Source organism: Rhodamnia argentea, chromosome 2 (genome assembly GCF_020921035.1).
Source record: "Rhodamnia argentea isolate NSW1041297 chromosome 2, ASM2092103v1, whole genome shotgun sequence".
NCBI classification, from domain to species: Eukaryota; Viridiplantae; Streptophyta; class Magnoliopsida; order Myrtales; family Myrtaceae; genus Rhodamnia; species Rhodamnia argentea.
In genome coordinates, this window is record NC_063151.1 from 2,482,324 (window position 1) to 2,508,175 (window position 25,852).

A 25,852-nucleotide genomic window follows, 5' to 3' on the forward strand; every position below is an offset into this window, starting at 1 on the left:
ATACTTCATTTTTCACGAAACAAATGGAGCCTAAAGTATGTTAACTACTTTCTTTCTCTCATAAACTACGGGAGTTGGGGCTCGACATAAAGAGTGCATCTCGGTCAACACATGGAAGACTTCATTTTGCCGATTCACCAAAGCCTTTATCTCTCTCTCTCTCTCTCTCTCTCTCTCTCTCTCTCTCTCTCTCTTCAATTAAGGGCCCGTTAATTTCTCATCAGTGGCAATCAAGTGTTACAGGTTAATAACTTCACATCTATATAAAAGTGAGGGTAATTCCACTCCTCTCTCTTTTATCGTACAAAGACCAAAGTACCTTTCAGACCCTTTCTCTTCTCTCTCCACACGCTTGCACTCTTCTTGTAGTGACACATCTCGCTCTCGCTCGAATTTGAGGTATTCCCTAACAACATTTGTTTAACAGTACAAAATTTGAGAAAGATATGTAGAACTACTAGTCTCTGAACTCTTATTCAATGCCTCATCTCTTTGTTTTAAACACAAAAGAACATATTTGCTTCAGATATTCTTCTGGTTCTTCAACTTTATCGAGGTATTATTGTAAGACTTTCCGCAATTATCGGAACACACATCCACACATCTTGACGTGTTCTTGGTATCTGCCTGAAAACAAAAAAGCAAGACTAAGCGGGGCAACAAATTATGGCAATTTAATAATCAAGTTTCTCATGAAATTTATGCACACCAGCTCCGATATTCATGTAGAACTTTAATTTGGAAATGGTATTAGGAAATACAGAGTTCTCTTGTGGTCAAATCTAAATTATAATGGAAAATAGAATAATCAGAAAATATAAAATGATAGTTTAGTTTGCATTACACAACTCGTTTGCAAACAATAACACGTCACATGCCAATGTCGTTGGCATAGCTCTAATTGCGGTGTTGACTTCATGAATCATCTAGACTTCTTCTTCCTCTACCTAGATAAACGCATAAAATTGCCACGTTTTTTGTTTTCCAAAATGTTTTGGTTCGGGTTACAATTATTACCTCTCTAGCAAGAGGCCTTTTAAACTTTTTGTAATTGTGTTAATTCAGTCCCAAATCACATAATTTATGGAGAGTCCCAAATCTCGTAAATTCTTCCGTGTGCGGTCCTTATTTGTTTCGTCCCTCAAAATTGCAAACATTTCTCATTGAAGTATACAATAAAGAAAAAGAAATAGGTGAGTCAAAAGGCTTCAATTAAAAAGTTATGATTTCGCTTTGCTTCATACATAATTAGAATCACAGACTGAAATGTTTTGAGGGTGTGAGAACTGTGCACGTACCGACATCGCTCCCGAAGCCCGAACATGTAGAGATCACACAACCAAGTGTGCAATACCTGACACCCTTTGGGATCGTGTGTCGGCATTTGTTCTCAAGACATGTCAAATAACAAAAATAAAAGGGGTCGATAACTGAACATTCAAGTTTGCACCGGAGCCTGCATAGCCAATTGGATTGCACCTGTGGGACGCACAACGTCAGCACCACCATCATCGTCACCATTGACATCGCTTTCTCCGAGCTCTTGAAACTCATATTCCTTGTCCTGCTTTTGAGATTCTGATTATTCTCTGGGGTTTTGAACCCGAAAAAGAAAGCCTAGAGGCGAGAGTATTGTTGATATGGGTTTGTTGGTTCTTGAAAAGGAAGACTTTATATTTGGAAAATGATAAAATGAAGAGTTTGAATTGTTATTGGCCTTCTCATTTAAGAGCATCGACCCTTTTGTCCCTGCTCGGGGGCAATAGTTACTTCCATTGAATTTATCGAGATTTGACCTAGAGTGAGGCTCATATAAAATCACTTTATAACAAAATTATATACGTATATAACCCCTGTCTAAAGAAATATGTATAACCACAATGTTTTCTGTAGGAATTAATTTTCTTTTTTTCTTTTTTTTTGCTATGTGTGCTGCATGGTTGTTTCGTGGCACACGTGCATAGTGTCTTTCTGTCGTTGGAAGTTAAAAAGAGCATTAAAAGAAGGCTCTGCAATTAACCTCCTTTGCATATGGATGAAGGTTGTAAGACCTCTCGCGTTTTAACCTCCTTTGGTTACATGAAAGCATTTGTTGTTTCATGGACTACTGACTTTTGCTCAGTGAATGAACAAATTCACAATTTACTGTCATCCAAACATAAACATTTCAGGAGATATATGCTTTGAAAATAAGAAGGCTCTGCAAAAATTAAACCAGAACTACCAAGGTACCCCAGCGAATATGCCATTTTTTTTTTATGTCCAAATGTCACATCAGGACTCCCAGCAGTTGCAAAGCACTGCTGAAAATTTAATCCAGGCCGAATGTGACTCATAACCTGAAATTACTTGGATCAAAAGAGCTAAGAGACTCCAGCAATTGATTGAAGAGACTGAACGGGGACAATAGTCTTTTCATTTGCATGATCAGTACCAAAAATTGCACTCTGAAGTAAAATAGTACATTCATAGCATTATTCAATAACAAGATTTTCTGCACGCTTTTTTTTTTTTTAAGTCATTCCTAATCATGGGGAACAGAATTGAGAATAAAACCGAGAAATGAGTCCTATTAAATGACGACAGGGTAAAGCCAAAGGAAAAAAAAAACTAAAAATCAAAGAAATCAGGAAAAAAGAGAAGTGAAGACAGAAAAGGATCTGATAAGTCAAAAGAACGCATGAGCAAACATATCAAATTCCAAAGTTGTAATCTTTGAGCATTTAAATAGTGTGTGAGCATGAAATATCAGCTAAACTGTCGTGAAAACAATAATTGCTTAATAATGTCAAGTGTGCATCACACTTGTTCTTGAGATATTCTTTTAGGAAAATGCTTCTTTGACAGTCGATAGTGCTTGTCGGTTATTTCTAACCGTAAATCCACACACCATCACCACATATTTTGCATAAAGCACTCATTAATTGAAAAATCGTGATATCAAAAATAATGACAGTCTTGTTAGATTGTCATGCTAGCGGGAGCCATTCTTTTATCAAGGACTAGAAATACCTGCTTACAAATATCTCTCTGAAGAAAGGCTTACAATCCAGTAATTAATGAATAGGAATCAAATGCTCAAGATTCTGTAGATTCGGGAATGATATTCTAGATATGAGCAATTTTATTCATCCGGATAATCACAGAATGAAAAGAAGAGGGTTCACAACTTGGTGCAGTCGATTGGCTTGAAAGAAAGAGTTTCCTTATCGAGGTCGAACAGGCGATCAAATAATCAGTCTGAGCAATGTAGCCGAACGGCCCCCAAGGACCATAATTGGGACTCATGGCGAAACAAAGTATGCCATCCTTAGCCTCAATGAACGTGCTTGTCTGCTTTAACTCGACGTCGGCCTTGCCATCGAAATGCACTGTTAGCATTGGCCCTTTGCTAGCACGTCCCTCCCGTAGCATAGCTGCGGCCTCAGCTCAGGATCGTCGATGGGCAGCAAGTCCACCGCCCTCTTCACCTACGCTTCCAACCTGTTGTAGAAATCCGCAGGCACCAACATCTGAGTCGTCCCTGAGTCGAGGAGCATGTTCTCCTTCATGATGGCACCCGCCCCCGAAGAGTTAAAAGGCATGTAGATGCTCCCAACGTTGATCCCGTATAGGGTCACATAGTAGAAGATGGGGTAGTCTTTCATAGCCACTAGGGCGGTTGTGACTGTACCGCGCCCTGAGACCTCGCTGCCATTGCCAAAGATCATCTTGCTCGTGATGGTCGGTGGGGAGTGGAAAGGGACCAGGCACTGAGAAAACCGCCTGCCCCGTACGATGATCCCATTTGCGAGATGAGTGAGGCAGGGCCTTTATCGAGCCCGACGATGCCCATATCGTTCTCAGTGAAGATGCCGATGTTGTAGTGACCGCAACCAAACACTACGTTCGGGAGCATCACCGGTGGTCCCACGGTGGACGCAATAGTCGAGGTCTTCGTCGCGAGTACACCACTCGCCAGGGATAAATCGGAGTATCGGTATGTGTAGTTGCATGTGCTGGCGGGAGGATGGCACCAGGTGTAGCCCAGGAGGTTGCGCTTCTGCGATGGGCCCGAGACGTTGCTGTATGTGGAAGATGATTTTGGGTCATGCTTGGGCTTCTTCCGAGGGAAACACAGATCGCAGGGCAAGCACTGAGCCCAAATGAGGTTGCCACCGGTGTCGACTATGGCATAGAGGTCGAACGGTGGTCTCCCTATCGTCACCTTCATGACATGTTCGCTGCTGCCGTCCGAGACAAGTTCAGACTGAGCTGTGTCGACGTGGAATGATGGCGGGATAGGGACGTGCATGTGGAAACAGCATCGGGCCCTCACAAAGGAGCGTCGGAATGCATTGGCGTAGCGTTGCACAGGAGCTTCGCTGAGGTGTGAATGTGGTCACGGCGGAGGAAATGGGCAGTGAAACCATGTCGGGACGACCGTGCCCTTGCGTTGGTGCGGTATGTTGTGATGAGTAAAGCGAAAGAGACGAGAAGTAGGAAAGGGAAAGAGAGCTTCTTCATTACCATTGAACTTGCTTCAATTTTCTAAATAATATTTATGCAGTCTTCCTTAGGATGTCCCATTTATAAAGTGGTAAGGCTATATAACGTAACGCCAATATTCATACAAGGGATGAGTGGTAGATTTTTTTCCATATATGGAGATTTCAATGAATATACTCCATTAATCAAAAGTGTTTTTCGGCTAACGTAAGTAATCTAAAGTTCGTCCCATATGAAAATCCACGTGAATTGTTCATGTGCATGGTCTCGAGTTTTGAATTCTAATTAATTACACTATTTTACTAATTGATGTACATGGCCGATATTCCACGTCTTCCTACAATCTCAAGGACTGTGAGTTTCCAACCCACCGTCAATTTCTTTATTTTTTTTCTATGACCTTGAGGAAAACCTACGCTGCAACGAAGCCTCCCCATAAGTTTATACTAAAGACCGTGCGATCTTCTCTTGATATCAGTAGCAAAAAGGATGTATATATGTTGTGACCATAACGGGGGAAAATCAATGAAGGAAACGAACTCGTAGGACACAAGATAGGACAATGCCAGAAATATTAGATCCTTGTTTGGACGATCACAAGATGTGGAGTTGGAAACTATTGGGATATAATTTTTTTTCTGTTCTAGTAATATTTCCAGTTAGTGGGTAGATGAGTGTGAAGCTTAGCAACCAAATCAAGAGGCCCTAAATCTGGCCTCTTAAGTCTGAGTCCAGGTGTCTTAAATCTGGCCCAACCTCATCACAATCTTCTTCCCTCAAAACAAGCGATCTGTGCAACAAAACAAGTTAAAGAGGTGTTCAAGAGTTTATTGCGGGTGCATGCTCAAGTTGAACTAAGCCCAAGCCAAGTAGTTTTCCTTTCATTTTTGACATCGATCTCTCTTAATCGAGTACGACATCATCATCACACACACCTTCAACTACAGAATCGAACCCTTTTTAGCTCGAAGCGAAGTCCCATTTCATGTGATCCATGAGTTTGAATTGTACGTTCCAACTCAATGATTCTCGAGCCTTAGGCTAGTCAAGAAACCGATCCTGTAGCTGTGAGTTGAGAACTTGATTAAATTACGTTTACGACTTGTCCCTCTGGCCCTTCCCAGCTACTCGGCGCTGCACTACAGAGCAAGTGATTTTCTCAGGCCATTGTGGAAATTTTTTCACCTGTGGAAGGAACTGAAATCAGTGAAAAACTTCCTTGAATTGGGAAAGTCAGCGTGTGCTCCATTCGTTTCTTTTCTTGTTCCTCTTTTCACTTTTTAGTGTCTGGGGATTGGAGGACCTCCTCAGGGAAGGAATAATCTCTCTCTTTTGTGGTTGTGGTTCTCATATAACGCACAATTTTCTATTCGAGTAAGATTTTATACACACACTCTGTAACAAGTTCAGTACGAATTTGACATTAGACAAAAAAAAAAAATGTGTTGACATAATTAAAATTTACAAAGCAGTTTTGGATTTTGAGTACGTAAGATTTGGGCTCAAACCGCTTTAGAAAACTTTCAAATGACCAGCAACTCTTTCAATCAGGGCTTTTCGGGAGTCCAAAATTGCTTTTCAAAAGATATACCTAACTCATCTGGTGGCTCGACGATGCTGCCCCTGCAATCCCCGCCTACTCATCGGGGAGTGAGACTCCAATGTTTTCGTGTCAATGGAGAGTATGAACCACACCCCAACGAATCGAGGGCCTTAGTGAAGGCAATCAGGCTAATCTAATATGGCGTGATTTAGAGGTGGGTCGTCTCATCTCTCTCTCGATCTCACCGATGTCGTCTCGTCACATCCCTCTGTCGATCTCGCGTGGTGCCTTGCCTTAGCCATCTCTCTGCTCTCTGTGTTCACTTTCGTCTAGTTAACTTTTTTGTTTCCTTTGTCTGTTTATTTTTCTGATTTTGCTCCTGTCAATCTTAGTTAAATTGTCTCAGATTGTTAAAAGCCAAGTCACCAGGACAAACCACCGCAGTTTGAATGTTTTGTCCTTTCTTTTTTTTTTTTGCGGATAATATTATTGTTCCATAAATGAAATTTTTTCACTGTAAGTGAATTTCTGAAAGAATTGATGAGTGTTGAGTAAAAATATTGGTTAAAAGAATTACTTATCACATGATTTTCCATTAATTTATGGATAGTCCGACACTATTGTAAAATTACCAACTTTTCCTGTAGTTTGTAATTCACCAATATTTTATTTATCTTCTACCAACTTTTGTTTGTCTTTCTTACCAACCTTGAAGTTTACTAAGTCTTCGTACCGGTAGGTGCTATATTTGATTTGAATCGGATTTCGGATGCATCTATATTAATTCTATGTTGATTGACTGCATGAATTTATCAATCTTTATTTGAGTGACTCATCAATTTTCTCATTAAATTACCAACTACTTTTGGATCGCCAACTCTTTGACCACTCCTCACGTTTGTTTTGTTTTCGAATGATTCTCTTTTGTTATTGCTTATCAACATTTATTTAATAGTACAAAACTTGAGAAAGATATGCAATTCCAATAGTCTTTGAATTCTTATTTAATGCCACATCTCTTTGTTTTAAACACAAAAGAGCATATTTGCTTCATATATTCTTCTGATTCTTCAACTTAGAAACCGAGGTACTATTGTAAGACTTTCCGCAATTATCAGAACACGCAACGACACATCTTGACGCATTCTCGGCATCTGCATGAAAACAAAAAGTCAGACTAAGCAGGGCAACAAATTATAACAATTTAAAAATCAAGCTTCCCATGAATTTATGCACACTAGCTCTGATATCCATGTAGAACTTTAATTTCGCAAATGGGATTAGAATATGCAAGAGTTCCCGTTGTGGTCAAATCTAAAATATAATAGAAAATAGAACGATCAGAAAATCAGGACAGAAAGTGTAACCGTAGGACCGTTAAGAAAAATCTTCTATACAAAATTCTAAAGAGATTAGAAAGTTTGGAGCCGTCCCTGAAAAGCTTCAGTCCTCCCCTCTAGAGGACTTTCAGAAAGGAATCGTCGAGATGAGATCCACCGTCGCTTAAACAACCAACACTTTAATTTATGGTCTAAGATTCGATATAAACATTTAAATAACTGTTATAAAATGATAGTTTAGTTTGCATAGTACAACTCTTTCGCCAAAAACAACATGAATTAACAACTCTTTCTACCTATATAAATGCGTACAATTGCCACGTTTTTTTTTTCCTCCCAAAATTTGGTCATTCGGACTACAAGTATTACTTCTAACAAGAAGCCTTTCATATTGTATGTGCGGTCCTCATTTGTTTGGTCCCTCAAACTGCCAAAAATTTCATATAATAAAAAGAAAAAAGGAAAAGAAACGGGTCAGTCAAAAGGCTTCAATTAATTTTATGATTTTGCTTTGCTTCACACATCATTACGACACACAGAATGAAATGTTTTGAGGTGGGGTGAGAATGGTGCACGTACCGACATCGTTCCCGAAGCCCGAACATGTGGAGATCACACAACCAAGTCTGCAATAGCCGACACCTTCTGCTTCTGGGATCGGACGTTTGCATTTGTTCTCAAGACACGTCAAATAACAAAGAAGATAGGTGGTCATAACTGAACATTCGACCTGGCATCGGAGACTGCATAGCCAATTGGAGTGCACCTGCGGAACCCACAGCATCAATACCATCATTATCATCACCGTTCCAATCGCTTTCTCCGAGCTTTTGGAACTCATGTTTCTTGGCCTCCTTTCGGGATTGAGATGATTCTCTAGGGCTTTTGAAGCCAAAAAGAAGCCCTAGAGATACGAGAGGATTGCAGGTGTGGGTTTGTTTGTTCTCGAAAAGGTGGACTTTATATCTGGAAAATGGAAAGAAATGAAGAGTTTGAATCATTTATGGCCTTCTCATATCCATAGACCATGTTGAGATTTGACCAAGAGTGTAGCTAAACTAAAATCACTTTATGGGCAATCAGGAATTGATTATCCTGCTAATTTTGAGCAGATGCAAATTATATCTCGGCAATTTTGAGCAGATACAAATGATATAAGGTAGGCCAATCACATTCCATGGTTGAAGAAATAGTTCAAAATATATCTCGAATTTAAATCTGCAATAAATACACTTTATATCGAGATTATATACCTATATAAGAAATATCTATAACCATAACGTTTTCTGTAGGAATTTTCAATTTATATCGTTGTGTCTGCTGCATGACTAAAACATGGCACGCCCAAGTAGCCGGCTAGGGTCGAAACAAGATACGGTCATCATCATGCATTTTGCACACGTTAACATCTTAAGAATAAAATGCGTTTTGGGTTTCACGCTTGGCATGGCGCAAAATAGAATAATCAGCCCAAAAGTGGAAACACCAAAACTACACACCGCTCTTGTTAATTATTAACGCCCAATACCAAAAAAAAACAAAACCCTAACTTTAGTATCCGTCCTAATTATATCCAGAACTTTCTTTTGTCTCATCAAAAACTCCAAAATTTTACTTTTGTTCCAATTCTACTGGCCTAATATCCAAAAAAAACCCCAATTTTTACTTGTGTCCCAATTCTATCAGCTTAATACCCACAAAGATCCCAAACTTTAGCAAAGCCGACATGAAAATTCTCAAGTGTTACTTTTGTCTCAATTCTACCATTGATAATCCTACGTGGCATTTCCACATCGTTAATGAACTACAACTCAGCAAAGCTAACATGAAAAAAAAAAAAAAACCCCTAACTTCTCTCATGCTGTATGCTTCCACTACACAATTATCGGGGAGATACAAAGCCACCGAAGACAACGCCTTTCGAATTGTCCTCGGCACTTAGCAGCCTAAAAAACAATTAGACGTGAAGATCTGTTTATTTGGACGAACAATCTCAAATCTCGTCATCCGTGAAACCTATTGTTTTCGAATTTCGAAGATTCATCGGTTAGTTTGATGAGAAAATTCGAGCAACGCATGATTAACTAACAATGATTATGGACGGAAGATTGATGATGGTAGAATTGAAATAATTGGGAGTTTTTTATGAGATAAAAAATATTTTGGATATAATTGAGACAAATGCTAAAATTGAGGTTTTGTTTGTATTAAGCTCCTTGAATTATGACAAAAGTAAAAGTTGAGGGTTTTTTGCGAGATAATTTTTTTTATATAATCGGAACAAATGCTAAAGTTGGGATTTTTTTTATTAGGCCTTATTATTAATGGTCGAATCCTAAATTGTCATGTCAAGTAAGAGTTTGCTTTAAGCTAAGTTATGAGGATATTTACTTTCTAATTAACTAGTAATTAAAGCACTTATAGGATTCCCGTAAGACTGAGTTTTGTTTTTCCCACATATTGATTTAGTTATTTATCAAGATTTTTCTGATTTTTTTTTAATTTTTCAAATTTGTTAACGTTTATCGACTTTTATTTTAATTTACAGCTGCCTTCAGTTTATCAACCTTAATATGATATGGGAAAATTTCAAAAAATGGCCCAAAGTGTCCTCGTTTTCTCAAATAAGGGCATGAAGTTGACTTTGTTTCAAACAAGAGCCCGAAGTACCTTCATTATCTCAAATAAGTACCTGAAGTGGATTCAAATAAGGGCCTAAAGTGACTTTATCGGTCTCAAAAATGGCTAATAAGGGCATTTTAATCATTTAATAACTTTTTGTTATTTTATTATTTGTTTTTTCCTTTTTTCAGTTTTTCAAAAAAATTTAAAAAAATTAAAACTAAAACAAAATGGAGGATGAAAACACAGGCCTCCTCCTGTGGCCGCCGCCCAATATCAGCGGGGCCGCAACTCTAGTCGGGGGGGTTGTCGACATCTTGCCGAGGGCCAACTACCCCTCCAACCGGAGGCGAGGTGCGGCGGGCCCTCGCCTCAGCAGGGAGCCACCGTCCCCCTGGACCAGCCAAGTGCCGCAACCGTCCCCCGAACCTAAGCGAGGGCCGGCGACCCTCGCCCAAATTGAGAGAGGGTCGAGGCCCTCCCCTGCTGAGGCGAGGGTCCGTCGCCTCTCGCCGGCCGGAGCCGCCCCCCAACCAGCATTGGGGCGGCGGCCACAAGTGAGAGGGGGCCCTCTTGCTTGTGTTTTTCCATTTGCTTCTTTTTTCCTTACTTTTTTAAATTTTTAATTTAATTTAACTAAAAATTATGTTAAAAGTGTGTTTTGACAAAAATACCCCCGATCGATTGAAATTTTTAGCCAACCGGCCTGCCACCAGTGTGAGGCCCTTATCTGAAAGGTCATGGTCACTTCATGCCCTTATTTAAGATAATAAGAGCACTTCAAATCATTATTTGAAACAATGACTATTTCAAACTCTTATTTGAGAAAATGAAAACACTTAGGGTCCTTTTTTGAAATTTTCTCATATGATATTATTAACATTTATTTGTGTGACTTATTAGCTTTTCTTCGTTACAAACAAATTTCGGTTTATTAACTTTAGTTTGAGGTCCTTACGAACATCTATTTGGTTTTTTATTTATATTATGAACCTTTCTAACTACGTTATTAACTTTGTTTGCCTTGTCTCCTAGCCGTTAAATCAGTCAACTTTTCTGCCAGAAGTTGTACTAATAATTAGAGCAATTATCATTTATTATTTGAGTTAGTCACCAATGTTTAAGTTTCCAGCAAAAGTCGATAAGTAAGGTCAAATGAGAGTTCACAACCCAACTATTATAATGTTTGATATTTCTAATCTTAATTTTTTTTAAAAATCATTACCATGAAAATGTATTTTCATGGGCTATTGTATCGACTTTAGCTGGAAACTTAAACATTGGTAACTAACTCAAATACAAATGTATTTCATAGGCTATTATCCCTTCTTTGTAATGGGGTGAGAATCGTGAGATGCTGCTTGGACCTTCATTAGGAATACAAATGACCATTTTTAACTGAAACTGAAGTAATACTTGAATATACTGCCATTAAGATGCTGCTCCAACAGTCCCTGTTGAGCTAGTGATTGTTGACAATGACATCGCATCTATTAGCCATAACTGGTCTTTGTCTTTTCTGGGTGTCATCTACTGTTTGAATGTCCTACATGATGCAGCTTCGATTTAGTGGATCATCATCGGCTCAAAGTGGTATGAGTTTTACATATGAATACGTGAGAGACTCTCAAATTTTAAGTCCAGATTGACATTAAATTTAGGATATTTTTATTTCACCAAAAATTTTATGATAAAGAAAATATTTTCGTTAGAAATCATTATCAAGATAAATAGTTAGTTTTAATTTGTTTGATGGTTTGGAGAAACTAATTTCCATCCTACCACAAAAATTATTTTCCTCCAATTTAAATTTTTTGTTTCTAGTCTATGGAATACGTTTTCTGTAGATCACTAGCTTTCTGTCATCCAAACATTGAAAAGTGAGAAAATAATTTTCTAAAAACAGTTTTCTTTTTAACAAAAGGATTAGGGTCAATTTTTTTTTTCTGAAATATGACTACGTAATCCAACTGGAATATGCAGCAGCATAACAATTAAATAATACAATATCAGTATGGTGTAACTTAAATATAAGGCTTCATAACTAGATTCTGCTAAATAATGCGACATCAATCATACGGTGACTCCTAAGATATCAATTTTATAGGATAATTATCTATAAAGTCATAAACCTATTGAACGGCCGCTTAGCCAGTTCTAAAATTTTCAGTTTAGCTAATTTATTTATAAACCTTTTGACGATTGCCAATATAGACTTTCCACACATAATTGGCAGAAACCGCCGCCATGGATGCCGGTCATCTTACGTAGCATTGCTAACACTTACAGACAACTTTCAATTTTTAAAAGGTTTTCTGAGTTTTTATTAGTTTTTCCTTTTTTATTTTTTCTCCACTGTTGTTGGCGGACCTTGCTGGCAATGGGCAAGGGTCGCGGTCACGTACAAGAACTTTCTAGGCCTTGCCCGTGGCCAGCTCAATGACTGGTGAGAAAAAATAGAATAGAACGAAAGAAAAAAAAAAAGTCAACTTCGGTATTGGCCGTGCTATATAGGATGTCCAGTGTCCACGTTAGCAATTTTCGACTACAATTAGTCGAAAGGATTACATTGGGAAATTGTAATATATATATATATATATATATGATTAAATTGGTCAAATTGAAAAATTTAGAAATAAATAGGCAGCCCTACAATATATTCAGAACTTTTTGGACAGTTTTCTCTCCATTTTATTATGACTGGAACTGGAAAACCATACAAGTATGCAAATTTCACCTTCATACACAAACAATACACTGATAAATCATAATGATACAATTATCCTTATAGTTTTGTTTTTCTCAATTTGCATAATAAGCCTTTTCCTGTGCCTAGCACGAATCAATAGGCTAGTGGTGAAAGTATTGTATTTTGACCTTGTAATCTTGGGGAAAATTATCAAAAAAATCCTAAATTTATCGTAATTGTGCTAATTCAGTGCTAAACTTTTCTTCTCTTAAACCTTTTGCAATCGTGCCAATTCAATCCATCTAGCGAGTTTCGGCCAGCCGATACTAACGTGGACGCCAACCAGCCGGTGACCTAATATTTTAATAATTTTTTTGAATTTTTATTTTCTGTTGATTTTCTTTTTTTTTCCCCCTATCCTTTCCCTTCCCCTTCCCCTTCCCCGTTCTACATCCATACTAAATACAAATATTCCATGAACCAGATTAATTATATTGAGGGTGACGTCAAATCGAAGTTAGTGGGAGGGCGGCGAAATGCGGCTCCTCTCAGACAGGAGGAAGAAACGGCACCACTATTTTAAATTCTAATAACGTCATCTTCGTGCGACCTTAACAAAAAAATTTCATTTTTTTCGGACGGCTTTCAATCCCTTTCCATTTGCCCTTTCTCCAAGAAAAATAAGTAAATACTACAACCGCATAAAGTCAAAATGGCGGGCATCTTCTTTGCTCGGAGTTACAGATTCTACCGGATTACCTATGTGGGGAAATCAAACCCCGCATGGTGTTGGGATAAATTGTCAAAACAAAGAACAGTGTTTTGAATGTTGTCGCTTGAATTTCATGCAAGCTCGAAGCAGACTTTTTGAAATTGTATCTGTCAGGTTAATATTTTACGGGCCTTTCTAGCAAAACAGTTTTTGGATGAGTATAATAGTAATAATATGTTGTGGGCCTCAAATTTTCGAAAAAGCGAATCTCATAATAATTTGTAATTAATTGATATTTATTTTTTTGTGGCCCGGTATTAATCTCACGGTGAATTAAAATTATCACATAATCATTTCTCTGACATTAATTAATTACCTGGCTAACCCTAGGTAAGCACACTTGTACTCTTCCTGAAGTACGCCGTATAAAAAGCCAAGTAGCTCTCCGCTTAGAGAAGAACCGACTCATATAGAAAGCCAAGTAGCTCTCACTCTCTCTCTCTCTCTCAATTTAGCTTTCATGGAAGAGAAAGGTAAAGCTCATAAGGGCCATGAATCTCTGCACGTAGCAATGTTCCCATGGCTTGCAATGGGCCATCTAATCCCCTTCTTCCATCTCTCCAAACACTTGGCGCAAAAGGGTCACAAAATCTCTTTCATCTCGACACCAAGAAACCTCCAGAGGCTCCCCAAAATACCCCAAATCCTCTCTCCGCTCATCAACCTCATATCCGTCCCTTTCCCTCACGTACCGAACTTGACACCCCATGCAGAGTCCTCCACTGGCGTTTCCTACTCCAAGCAACAGCTCCTCCGAATTGCCGTTGACGAGTTACAACCAACCATAACAAGTTTCCTCGAATCCTCAAAACTCGATTGGATCATCTGTGACTTTGCTTCTCACTGGCTTCCTTCCACAGCGGCTGAACTCGGTGTTCGCTGCTGCTTCTTCGGCCTCTTCAATGCTGCGTTGCATTGCTTAGTTGGCCCGCCAGCAGTCCTCGTAGGTGGCTCAGACCCTCGAAAGACGCTTGAGGATTATGTACGAGTCCCCGAGTGGATTCCCTTTGAATCCAATGTTGCTTTCCGTTCGTATGAGATCACCAGGTTTCTTCAGCTTTCGAGCGGGTACAGTTCTGTAATGCCCGATACGGTGCGTATGGGAACGACAATAAGAGACAGTGAGGTTGTGGCTGTGAGGAGTTGCATCGAGTTCGAACCCGAGTGGTTTGATCTCTTGCGGGAGTTGTATCAGAAACCACTTGTTCCCGTCGGTTTCTTACCTCCATTCATGGAGGACGACGAAGATGTCAGCGACGTGAAATGGGTGGGTATAAAGGAGTGGTTCGATGAGCAGAGGTTTAACTCCGTGGTTTACGTTGCCCTAGGAACAGAGGCCCTTCTGAGTCAAGAGGAAGTGAATGAGTTGGCTCTCGGATTGGAGAAGTCAGGATTGAGTTTCTTTTGGGTATTGAGTGACCCACCGGAGTCGACTCAAAAAGCGATCGACATGCTACCAAATGGGTTTCTGCAAAGGGTCGAGGGTCGTGGCAAAGTATGCACAGAATGGGCACCGCAAGTCAAGATACTGAGTCACGACTCAGTCGGGAGGGTTCTTGACTCACTGTGGTTGGAACACGATAATAGAGGGCTTAGCATTAGGTCGGGTTTTGATTCTTCTTTCCATGATAAACGATCAAGGAGCTAATGCAACGCTGTTGCTGGAAAAGGGACTAGGGATTGAGGTGGCTAGAAAAGAAGATGGGCTGTTCACAAGTGACGCGGTGGCTGAATCACGGAGGATTGCGATGGTGGATGACCCGGGCTCGTCTTTGAGAGCTTCAAACAAGGAAGCGAAGAAATTATTCGGCGATAGAGAGACGAACCAACGCTGTATAGATGAGTTCATACAATACTTGGTGGAGCAGAAGGAAAAAAAAAAGAACAGTCTGAGGCATCACTAGAACATGAGCCCAGTCGCATCAGCAAGCATTTCCTGTCATCTCTACGAATGAATGGTCCTTTGATAAGCTTCCACAGTCAACCTTCCAAACATTCAATGTCACCTTTTGCATTTTATATTATGACGTCCTTGCGCTAATATGATAAAAGTACGTATAATTTGTGGTGCTTATGGAGAATGAAAAACGACACGCACAAATGAATACCAATTTCCTCGAGCATTGTCAGATCGGTAAGACATATCCACCCGAAGAATGTGTTCATATCAGCTATATACTTGGGACGCAAACTCAACATTCAGCTTCGCTTTGCCATATTGCAATCTTCTTGCAGAGCCCTAAACATATGTAGACACCCATGCTCACGTGTGCGCACGCACTCCCACCAGATAAACTTGCTACAGTGAAGGAAAATTCAACATATGCGTGCTTGGAACAAAGTACTTGTTTACAGTAAACATGACCTGTACACTGAATGATATCCACAATACATTTGCTCTTCATAACCACGTGAAGCACTACGTCGATCAAAATTAAAAAGAGAAGATAAACAGAAACTAGTATAAATTATGTGTATGACGACCTTACAACCTACCTTAAGGAAAGGAATACATGGAACTTTACCAATTATCTCTCTCTTCAACAATAGCTACTTATATGCAGCAATATCCACAAGTTCAGTTCACAATCATGGACAAAGTAACTCCACCAAAAATGCAAGTGCGAGATTTGCAGGCGGTTCCAATGTACTTAAATAAGTAGAGTACCATTCATCCTATGCAACTTCGCACAACCCAATCTTTTAGCTCCAAATTAATCAAATGATCTCAAGAAATGTCAATATGATAGATACAGTTAAGCTTTTACCTAGCCTATCACTTCTTAGCTGTGGTCTGTCAATAAAGTGGACAAAAGGCAAAATTTGAGAATTAAAAGGTGTCTTGAGGTCTGTCAACTATTCACCAAGGAGGAAAACATATCATCTTTCAAAAGGAAAACATTTTTCTTTATTTATTTTGAATTACAAATGTAGGTGATCTATACAAGCTATATGGGGCTGTCGGCCAAAAACCAATGTGAGCCCCAGTTTCTATCAATACAACTGCCCCTCCTTTGTTCTACATAGGGCTCCTCCACCTGTTCAAGAAGGATGATATACATGAGTGTGGAACTCTGCACATATTACTCACCGATGATTTCCAGGGGTACCAGTAGAGGAGACACAAATACACCATAATTAGGATTTGATGTCTCGAGAACATCCCTGAAAGCGTTGCACCTTCCTGAAGATTTCAATGTGCACATGTTCCATAGTGGACTTGTTGAAGAGGGCTATCATGGAGCAAGTCCAAAATTCTGCAAGCATGGCTATATGTTTGGAGGTCATCAAGCCTTTATCTTTACCTGTTCATGCGGTGTGTCCCAAAGTTCCTGCTAAATACAATATTGTATAAATTAAGACTGTCAAATAGCAGAGAAACTATAGACATCAAAACAAAAAGAATTTACATAAACACTATCATGCGCAAAATAACCGCTGGGAGAAAGTCTGCACTTTTTTTACCATCAAATTCGCATTTTTCCTTAAAGATATTCCATACGATGTTGTCTTTTCGCATAGATATATGTGAGGAGATTATGTCGATCATCAAATAAGAGTGCTTCAAAATGTCATGAATAGAAGCTCCAGTATGTTCTTAACATATATAGCACACACAAATTCAAAGTAAATGTTTACTCCTAATAGCTAATAGAAGCTATTCAATGTCACATTCCTAGCACTCGAGACCATATTTCAGTGTTGAGTTTGATCCATCAGCAGTGCGACTGAAGAAAAGTTCGTAAAGATCTCAATCATTTTATCCAACACACTTGATGGCTGTTTGATTCTTCATTTTTGCCGATGCCTTTTTTGGGGGCAGAAAGGGAGCAAGGGGACAATGAATGGATATAAGAGGATTTTCAGCCTCAATTTACTGCCAAAAATAAATAATAGGTTGTCGTGACAACAGCAATGTCAAATATCCATTGAATGAATTGATACTCAAGAAGAAACAGAAGTTAATGCATTCAAGGAAAATTTTGTGTCACTGCAATTGAGCAAAGATGAGGGACTCATTGAAGGTAATCTAGATATGTGAAGACAGAATTGAGCAAAAGTCTCAGTGGGAAGATGTAATGTTACAATTGAGACGCAGGGCAAATAGGCAAAGGAAGAGGCAAAAGACATGGGCTGATACTCTGAGAATTGGTTTTTAGTTCGGAGGATAAGGCACAGAACAGAGTGCAAAGATATAGAATAAATATATGTAGCTGCCTCCACTTAATTGGAAAAGGATTGGTCATTTGAATTAGATGATTCGGAAGCTCCAAAAACCACAAGATCAAGTATTGTACCCAAAGAAGTTATGGCCCTCAACATGTGCTCTGAACTTTCCCAAGTACTAATAGAATCAAAACCAACACAATTGTAAGTAAATTAGACGATTTGAAATCACCACAACCACAAGATCAACTATTTGACCCAAAAGGAGCCAAACTTTCTTAGAATGGAAATTTCTTCCTTTAGAATGAAGTTATGGCCCTCAACATGTGCTCTAAAGTTTCCCAAGTACTAATAGAATCAAAATAAACACAATTGTAAGTAAATTAGATGATTTAGAAGCTCCAAGAACCATAGCACTCAACATTTTATAATTACTAGTAGTTCATTATAGATTCTCATGCCTAGAAATTCCTAGACAGCAAAAGAAACATATCAATTTCATCGAATCTGTAGCATCAACAGAGACATGAGGTTTGGAAGCCATCAGCTCTGTCAGAAAGCTTGGAAAAAATTTATTGTCACGAATTTGCATAGTAATATGCATTGGACTCAACATGTTATAATAGCTACTGGCCAATAGTCACAGATACCATCCGAATTCAAATTATCTAAAAAAGGTCTCAGCATTTAAACAAAATGAATAAATGTAGTTGTCCTTGTTCAACGGGTGAGAAAATGACCAATATCAAGATATGCATTGTGGAAATGAAAAAGAAAGACAAGAAACCAAGATATTTACAAATGACAAGCTAAACAAGGTATCCACAGCAGCAACCTACCTCCATTCACAAGAATATCAGCAAGAGCCAGTCCATGACTTGCACTGTAAATTATACGTCTATGCCGTTGAAGCTGATTTGGACTTCACATTTCGTGGATGGCTAGATTTACGAAGTTGAGAATTGTCAATAGAATACACGAGAAGGCTTCCATCTTTAGTCCCAGCTAAGAAGCATTCTTCAGGAGTCACTACTAGAGTAGTTATTATCTTTCCAACTCCATTGTATCTTTGAACAACCTCCAATGTGTTCATAGACCGTACAACTATCTGACCTTGGTCACCACTGCAAACTAAAAACTCGCCGCAACTGCTCAATTCAACAGAATTGAGACGTCCGTTGGACTCGGCAGAAGCAAGGTGTTTGCCATTGATCGAGTATAGGTGCAAACTGAGATCATTATCAGCATAAAGCACGATCCGTCCATGCCGTGAGGCAACCAGCTTTGACAAAGCACTGCCTGAAGGATGGCGCAAAGATCTAACATATCTCCCTTCCCTCAAGGTATGGAAGATGCAGGTTCCATCTTTGGACCCACTGATGACTATATCAAGCTCCGTGCTGATATACAAGCATGTAATTATATCGTCGTGGCCACAAAGAATGTGGAAAGGAGTTTCAGCAACAACATAATCTTTCCGGTGAATCTCAGTGTGCAAGTTCCTAAGTCTTTTTTCTGGAGCTTTGACACGATAAACTTCCCACACCATTACAGTGGTGTCATAACTTCCAGTAGCAAGGACACTTCCATCAGACGCCACTGCAGCAGAATGGAAGAGATAATTTGGAAAGGGATTATGCAGTTTCATCCACCATTACATGCCACAATAATTTCTAATAAAAACAGTATAAGGGCACACAGCACAAACAGTACAACGAAAAAGGTATCTTAATCACACTTATGATTAATAATGTAAAACTTGCATAGATCTCAAAGCAAACATTTGAATCAATAGTCTTTTGGATGTAATCACATCAAAAAGACAATATGAGGCAGGAAAAAGGGAAGAATAAGGAAAAACAAGGAGGAGAAGGAAGAGAGGGCTTGTTAGAATTCAAACTTATGACCTATACCATATTGCACAAATTATTTCCCCGAAAGTTTAAGTTGTTAGGCAATAAGCCAACAACATACACATGATACATCACTTAACAGTCTAAAAAGAACACAAAGGACACAGCCATTAGAATACCAGCCCATCAAGCTTTAATTTGTCCCGAACTTGTCATAGCCTGTGACTCTACAGCATTACAACACACCCACCCCACCCACCCACCCCCCCCGGGACCCCCCGACAAAAAAAAACAAAATATGAGGCAGTAATGAAATCTACAAAGTAGCAAGGAATCACAGTGAGACTTCTGAGGAGCGATTAATTTTGACAGAAAGGACAAGCGACTGAGATTAAAACCCCCCTACAACGCTCTGTATTTAACCTAATAAAGGCTTCTTGTAAAGTACACATTAAAAAATGCATTAATCAACACATCACCCACTTCACACAGTAAGCTATTATAATAAGATGTTCTCCAGAAAAGTATATGTACAACCCATATCTTCATGAGGACAATTGAACATTGACATGATAAGTACCTGCGACACAACTAACCACATCCTTATGCTGTCTGATGTTCTGCACCAATCTCCCATCAGTTAAGGAGACAAGTTGAAAGCTGTTCTCCCAATTGCCACATGAGATAAGAAAATTCTCCGTAGATGTTTGCAATGTCGCAAAACACTGAGATCCAAATTCACAGGTTTCAGACAAAGGACTCCCTATTTTCCGTGGAGAAAGAATATCAGCTCCAACTCCAAAGAATGGCTCCTGCAGAAGTTTCACAAGCTGTCTTAAAAAAAAAACATCTTCCAACAAAATAGAACGATTAAAGGTTGAATTGCAGTCGATCTAGTAAAGAAATATATGAACACCTGAGAGCTGGAAAAGGTAAAATTGCCACCAGATTGCAATTGTGTCGTTAACCACATCTTGACTGACAAGATGAGCCCTTGGTTCACCAAGACAATGTTGGAGTCCAGTTGGCCAACATACAATACAGCTGATGGAGGATCAATAATACTAGAAAGGACAGAAGTCAAATTAATAGAATTAGGTGCGAAGTATAAAGGATGAGCGATTGGAATTGGTGGGCCTCGTCTAGGATGTTTCTTGCGGAAAATCTGGATGGGTGTCTGACCAAAATTAGCAATCTGGTCCTCAATCGCTGCTCTTTGCAAGTCATCCTCCATGGAGTCCAAATCGACAGCTCCCTCATAAGTTAGATAGTAGAAAATATTTGCTGCCTGAAGATATTATTACACTCCGAGATATCAATAAATGACAAGTGGTTCACTGTACAAAAACAAGATAATTCTGCGTTTACCTCTACAGCCGGTTTCCCACGTTGCTTGTAACCAAACATCAGATCAATCCAATGATGAAGATTTGAGCTAACATATTCACTTTCAAGGGCCTCTCGATTTTTATTGACAAATTCTTCAGGCGATCCCTGAACATTAATAAAGAACTGCATATTACTACCAAAATTAATAGATCGATAAATGCCTTAATAATTTCTGGTTGTGCTCATAAAACGCCGTCGACCAAAAGGGAAGTCCCATTAGATAGGAACCCAAAGATGAAAAGAGAAACAAAAAATAAGTTCCTCTATGGTGTCATATATAACTATCTCAAAGATTAAACATTTAGTTCCTTTTCTCTGATAAACATGAAGATAAAATTATTTGAAGGGGAACAAATGTTGGTGTGTAATTAAGCCGGTTGGAGAGAGGGAGCATGCCAAGCATTCTATATGGAATTGATAGTATGTCTTAATGCAACGTGGGAGCATTCATTCCAAATGAAATAGTATGTCTTAATGCAAGCATCCTGGCTGGTGATGGCATTCTTTATCCAGAAATTGATAGGGCAAGAAACAAGAAAGAAAAATACAAAAAATGAGTAAAGTTAAAGGTCCTGTTTGGTTTCAGGAAATTCCAATAAACTCTGTTTTAAAATAATAATAAAAAAACCCCCTCAAATTGGCAAATGTTTTCAGACAATCCTTCCAGCCAAAAAAACAAAAGAAGAAGATTTTTCTGGTTTTCGCCTAACATTGGGTAGAGAGATGTATCACAACTCCGAGTTTCTTGGTCTTGATTAATGGGGCTCTTCAACGGGATATTTCCAATCGTCCCAAGGACTTAGGCAGGGTGATCCACTCCCCCCTCTGCTTGTTATTCTGGTGAAAGAGGTCCTACGATAAATATCAAGCAAGGCGATAGAGTTGGGATGGATTTCTAGCTTCAGAGTGGCTAGCTATGGTGAGGAGTTGACTATTTCTCATCTTCTCTTTACAGATGATACTATCGTTTTCTATGGAGACGACGTCCAACGGTTACTTTTTCTGAGGTGAATTCCTTTATAAGTTGAAGTGGTATACAGGCTTAAGTTACTATTGAGTAAAACTGAGCTTATTCCGCTGATGATGGAGTGAATCGTGCTTTGCTTCCTTCTATTTTGGGAAGTCAGATAGGTTCTTTAACCTTAACCTATTTAGTCCTGCATGCGACAGCTAATTTCAAGGATAAGCATATCGGGGAACCTATTATAGAGAAACTTGAGAAGCAGTTGCAAGGTTGGAAAAGATCTTTACTTTGAAAGGAGGAAGATCAACTCTCATCAAAAGCACTCTCTCCAATCTTCCTATCTATCTCATGTCTCTTAAAACCTATCCCTGCGCGGTTGCGAAAAGGTTGAAGCTCTTCACATAGATTCTTGTGGGTGATAATCAAGTGGATTTCATTTGGTAAAAACAAAAAGCTGTCAAGCAACCTTTCTTACGGTGGTCTAGGCAACAAGGCTTTTTAATTAATCAACGAGGCTCTTCTAGGCAAATAATTATGGCGGTTCAACATTCAAAATTGTCATCTTTGGAAGAAAGTGGTTGTTGCTAAATTTGGCATTCAATAAACTGGTTAGATTTATAAAAGCAGAGTAATAGCTCATGGGAGCAGTGTTTGAAGACAGATTAGAGATGAGTTAAGTGAGTTTATTCCTTGTGCATATTCTTTTGTGCAAAATGGTAAGCGGGTACACTTTCAGCTTGACACTTTGTGTGGGAATACATCTTTCAAAGATTGTTTCCCTAACTTCTATGACATCGCTGGGAACAAGGAGGCACTTGTACCAGATTGCTATCCTTTCTCAAAAGAGAGAATCAGTTAGGAGATCGAGATTTTGAGACAAGCCAAGGATTGGGACTTCAAGCTTTTGTCAGTCTATTTAATTTGTCGTACAAATCTAAGATTTCTCTCACTTCTGTGGTACTTTGTCTTGGAATAGTGGTAGAGATGGAACTTTTTCTGGAGTCTTATTAGAGGTTGCTCGAAAAGAAGATTCTCGGTGGCACAGAGGCGTTTTTCTTTGAAAGCGAGAGTGCCAACTATATTCCATTCTTTGCTTGGGAAGCATCTTGGGAACATATTCTCACCTAATTTGCTGGAAAGAGGGATTGTACTGGTGAACAGAATTTTTTTTTTTTTTGGGCAAAAGAGAGGCAGAGACTGCGAGACATCTCCTCCTTCACTATCCATGGAGAAGAATGATTGTGGTGGCCTCTTATGCCTGCACTAGGCTATCTTGGGTTATAGGAGAATTGAAGGAGAGTTATTACTTTGGCAAGGTCTTATTTTGCCTTGTGTTTAGGAAACAAAGATTTCTCAATCCTTCTGGCTGTTTTCTTGGTTGATTTGGACAGAGCAGACTGAGAGCCTTCTTTGAGAGGAGCTGCCAGGTTTTGTAACTAATGAGAGTTAGTTGAATGTCTTAGGCTTTAGGTAGAGCAGAAAGTTATGTGTGGAAGCACATGCTTTAATCTACGTTGTAGAAGATTCCTCCCTTTCCATATATGGTTTGCACACCCTTGTACCCTATATTGTCTTTTCTTTCACCAATAAGAAATTAATTCAAAAACAACTTTTAGTCCTTTGCATAGTTCTCATTCTGTATAAAAGGAACCGACTCTACAATGGCAATTGCAACAGTGTCTGCAAATATTATTTCAAATCTTAAAGGATGACATATCAGGCTCATTTGGTTTGAGGTTTCTATTTTCTTTTGCAGTTCAGTTTTCACTGAATTTCTCTAGTTTTCAGCTTTTGATATTTCTTTTCCTGGAAAGAAGTGTGGCAGCAGATGCCATAACTCACTTACATTTCTAAAATTCGAAGATACTACAGCCAAAATCTAAATAAGAGACAAAGAAAGCCCTTGGATGTATCTCTCTCTTCCCGCCTTCTTAGAGTTTGTTTGCTGAGCAAGTAGCTCTACATATTTGGGTGAATTTGAAGATACAAAAGCCAAAATCTAAATATGAGACCAAGAAAGCAGTTCTCTGGATGCCTCTTCTCACTTTCTTAGAGCTTATTTGCTGCGCAAGTACTTGCCCTCCCTCCCTCTCACAGAAAGAAGCAGGGAGGACAGGAACCAATCGTATCTCCTATGGATAGGTCTGATTGACTCGAACTTAACAAAGTTGTTTGGACACCATGAGAAGAAAAGAGTAATTTATCCCCCAAAAAACATTGAAGGAAGAAACTCAAATACCTTGGCCCAAGGAGGAAGGCAGACGTCACCAATAGGCTCACCATCCTGTTTGACTCCAAGATGATACGAGTTTGAATTGACAAGGAATTCTGACATGTAAAAGAATTCTGGAACTAGCTCTTTCACATCACTTGTATTCGATAGGCAATTCCTATACGTTCCCTCAACACTTTGAAAAAGTCGATCTGCATGGTCAAACTTCCCACCCTGATCCAGATGAATAAATTAGAGAAGTTTTTGTGCTATGACATGTGCAATATCAAGGAAAAAGCAGGGATAACTAAATGACTAGTAGAGCTTGAGCTATGGAAGCAAATATAATAGCGATAAGTGTAATTTTATATTAAAATATAAAGAATTACATAACCACTCATAATTTACGCTTCTTGACTCTGTTATTATGCAAATTGCAGGCTTTTGGATACACAGCATTCTACCTTGTAATAAAATACGAAAAGGGAAACAATACAAAAAAGCATGACATTTTCACAGGACTAGTATCAATCACATTTGACAAACACTCGTAACAGTAGGATAAAAATCATATCAATTTCACAGGAACTCAAAAGTATAGTTCGTTATTTTATATATATAACATAATTTTTTGCTGAACACCTTTTTTTGGTGACTTTAACTAGGGTTTTCGAGGGATTGCTCCTTGCTTTTTCAAATCATGTCAATATTTCACTCTACATTTATTTATCCATAGGGACACTCATCCTTGGGAAATACTGACAGTTCCTGTAATGTGATAGAACATCTTCAGGATTTAAATTTAATTATCAGTTAAATATCATTCAGCACCGTAAGATGGACAAAATTTGCTTATAGATATATTCCACCACCACTAGGATAAAGAAATTATAATAATTGCCACCCTACAAAAGAGCTACAAAGATAACATTTTAGCATGCAAACAAGAAAACCGCATCAGTAGTACAAAAGATAACAGTCCATCGCGAAGACACTCAAGGAATTGTCACGAGCATACCTGAAGATTACGGTGAAGAGTCGTAAAAGGCTCCAGTCTCAGGAGGTAATAAAGCACAATCCCCATGCTTGAGTAATGAGACCCATAATAAAAACTGATACGAGCATGATAAATCAATTAGAGAGTAACCTTAGCAGTTTAATACAGTAGTTTGGCGCGGATAGTACCTAGGTATGTCTGGATCGCAAAAGTTACGGTATCTATCTTCAAACACCTGTACGTGACAAACCATGAAGTTGAATGTGGGTCTGATAGATTAGTCTACTGGTCAATGTAACATTCCAACAGCGACAAAAACTAACCTCAAATCGCTTCGGGTCCAAAGCTCCAACAGGTTTTGAAAGATCCCGATAAGTTGACGACTTGTTAAAATCAAGAACTGTGGAAGAATAATCAGCCAATACCCAAGGGAAGACAGGGTACTGTGTTATATCATTGTAAGATCTTCCAGAGAGGGTATTAAGTATCATTAGATACTCAAAGTTATTAATTTCCCTTCTCCTCCACTTCTCTCGAGCAGCTTCAGCCATTTCCAAAGCTACCCTTCTATCAACAAATGATATGACCCCATGCTTATCCTTACTGCTTCCTTTCGGGAACAAAAATTCATTCCTGGTTGTGACTATCAAGGTACCTATTTCTTTTGCATCTTTTTGTGAGGCAAAGTTTAAGAATATAGGGGCACTTGAATCACTGAAGAAGATCTCTGTAGCAGTGTATCTGAGCAAATAACGAGTCCAATGCACAGCTTTTATCTAGAGAGATAGAGAAGAATGGCAACACAATCAGATCTAA

At 38.9% G+C, this 25,852-nt stretch overlaps 2 protein-coding genes and 1 pseudogene across 8 annotated transcripts in view; 1 reads left to right on the forward strand and 2 right to left on the reverse strand.

Moving 5' to 3' along the window:
• Positions 1 to 3,163: 3,163 nt before the first annotated feature.
• Positions 3,164 to 4,294, reverse strand: LOC115749828 (annotated as a pseudogene).
• Positions 4,295 to 13,914: 9,620 nt separating this feature from the next.
• LOC115749891 (UDP-glycosyltransferase 91C1-like) lies at positions 13,915 to 15,358 on the forward strand. The gene is given in 2 exon segments (XM_030686911.2): positions 13,915 to 15,000; positions 15,002 to 15,358. Coding segments are annotated over 2 exon segments (1,443 nt in total).
• The window catches only part of LOC115749890 (BEACH domain-containing protein B), a 46,025-nt gene continuing 35,470 nt past the window's right edge, over positions 15,298 to 25,852 (reverse strand). For 5 of the 7 annotated variants that reach the window (XM_048274854.1, XM_030686905.2, XM_048274851.1 and 2 more), the window contains 9 exons: positions 25,360 to 25,812; positions 25,225 to 25,271; positions 25,058 to 25,151; positions 24,067 to 24,273; positions 20,843 to 20,968; positions 20,391 to 20,762; positions 20,055 to 20,286; positions 18,461 to 19,220; positions 16,156 to 16,786 (listed from right to left, as the gene is read on the reverse strand). In XM_048274854.1, the coding sequence (XP_048130811.1) occupies positions 18,520 to 19,220; positions 20,055 to 20,286; positions 20,391 to 20,762; positions 20,843 to 20,968; positions 24,067 to 24,273; positions 25,058 to 25,151; positions 25,225 to 25,271; positions 25,360 to 25,812 (2,232 nt within the window). In that variant the 3' untranslated portion in view covers positions 16,156 to 16,786; positions 18,461 to 18,519. The other 2 variants (XM_048274852.1, XM_048274853.1) reach the window with 2 other exon arrangements.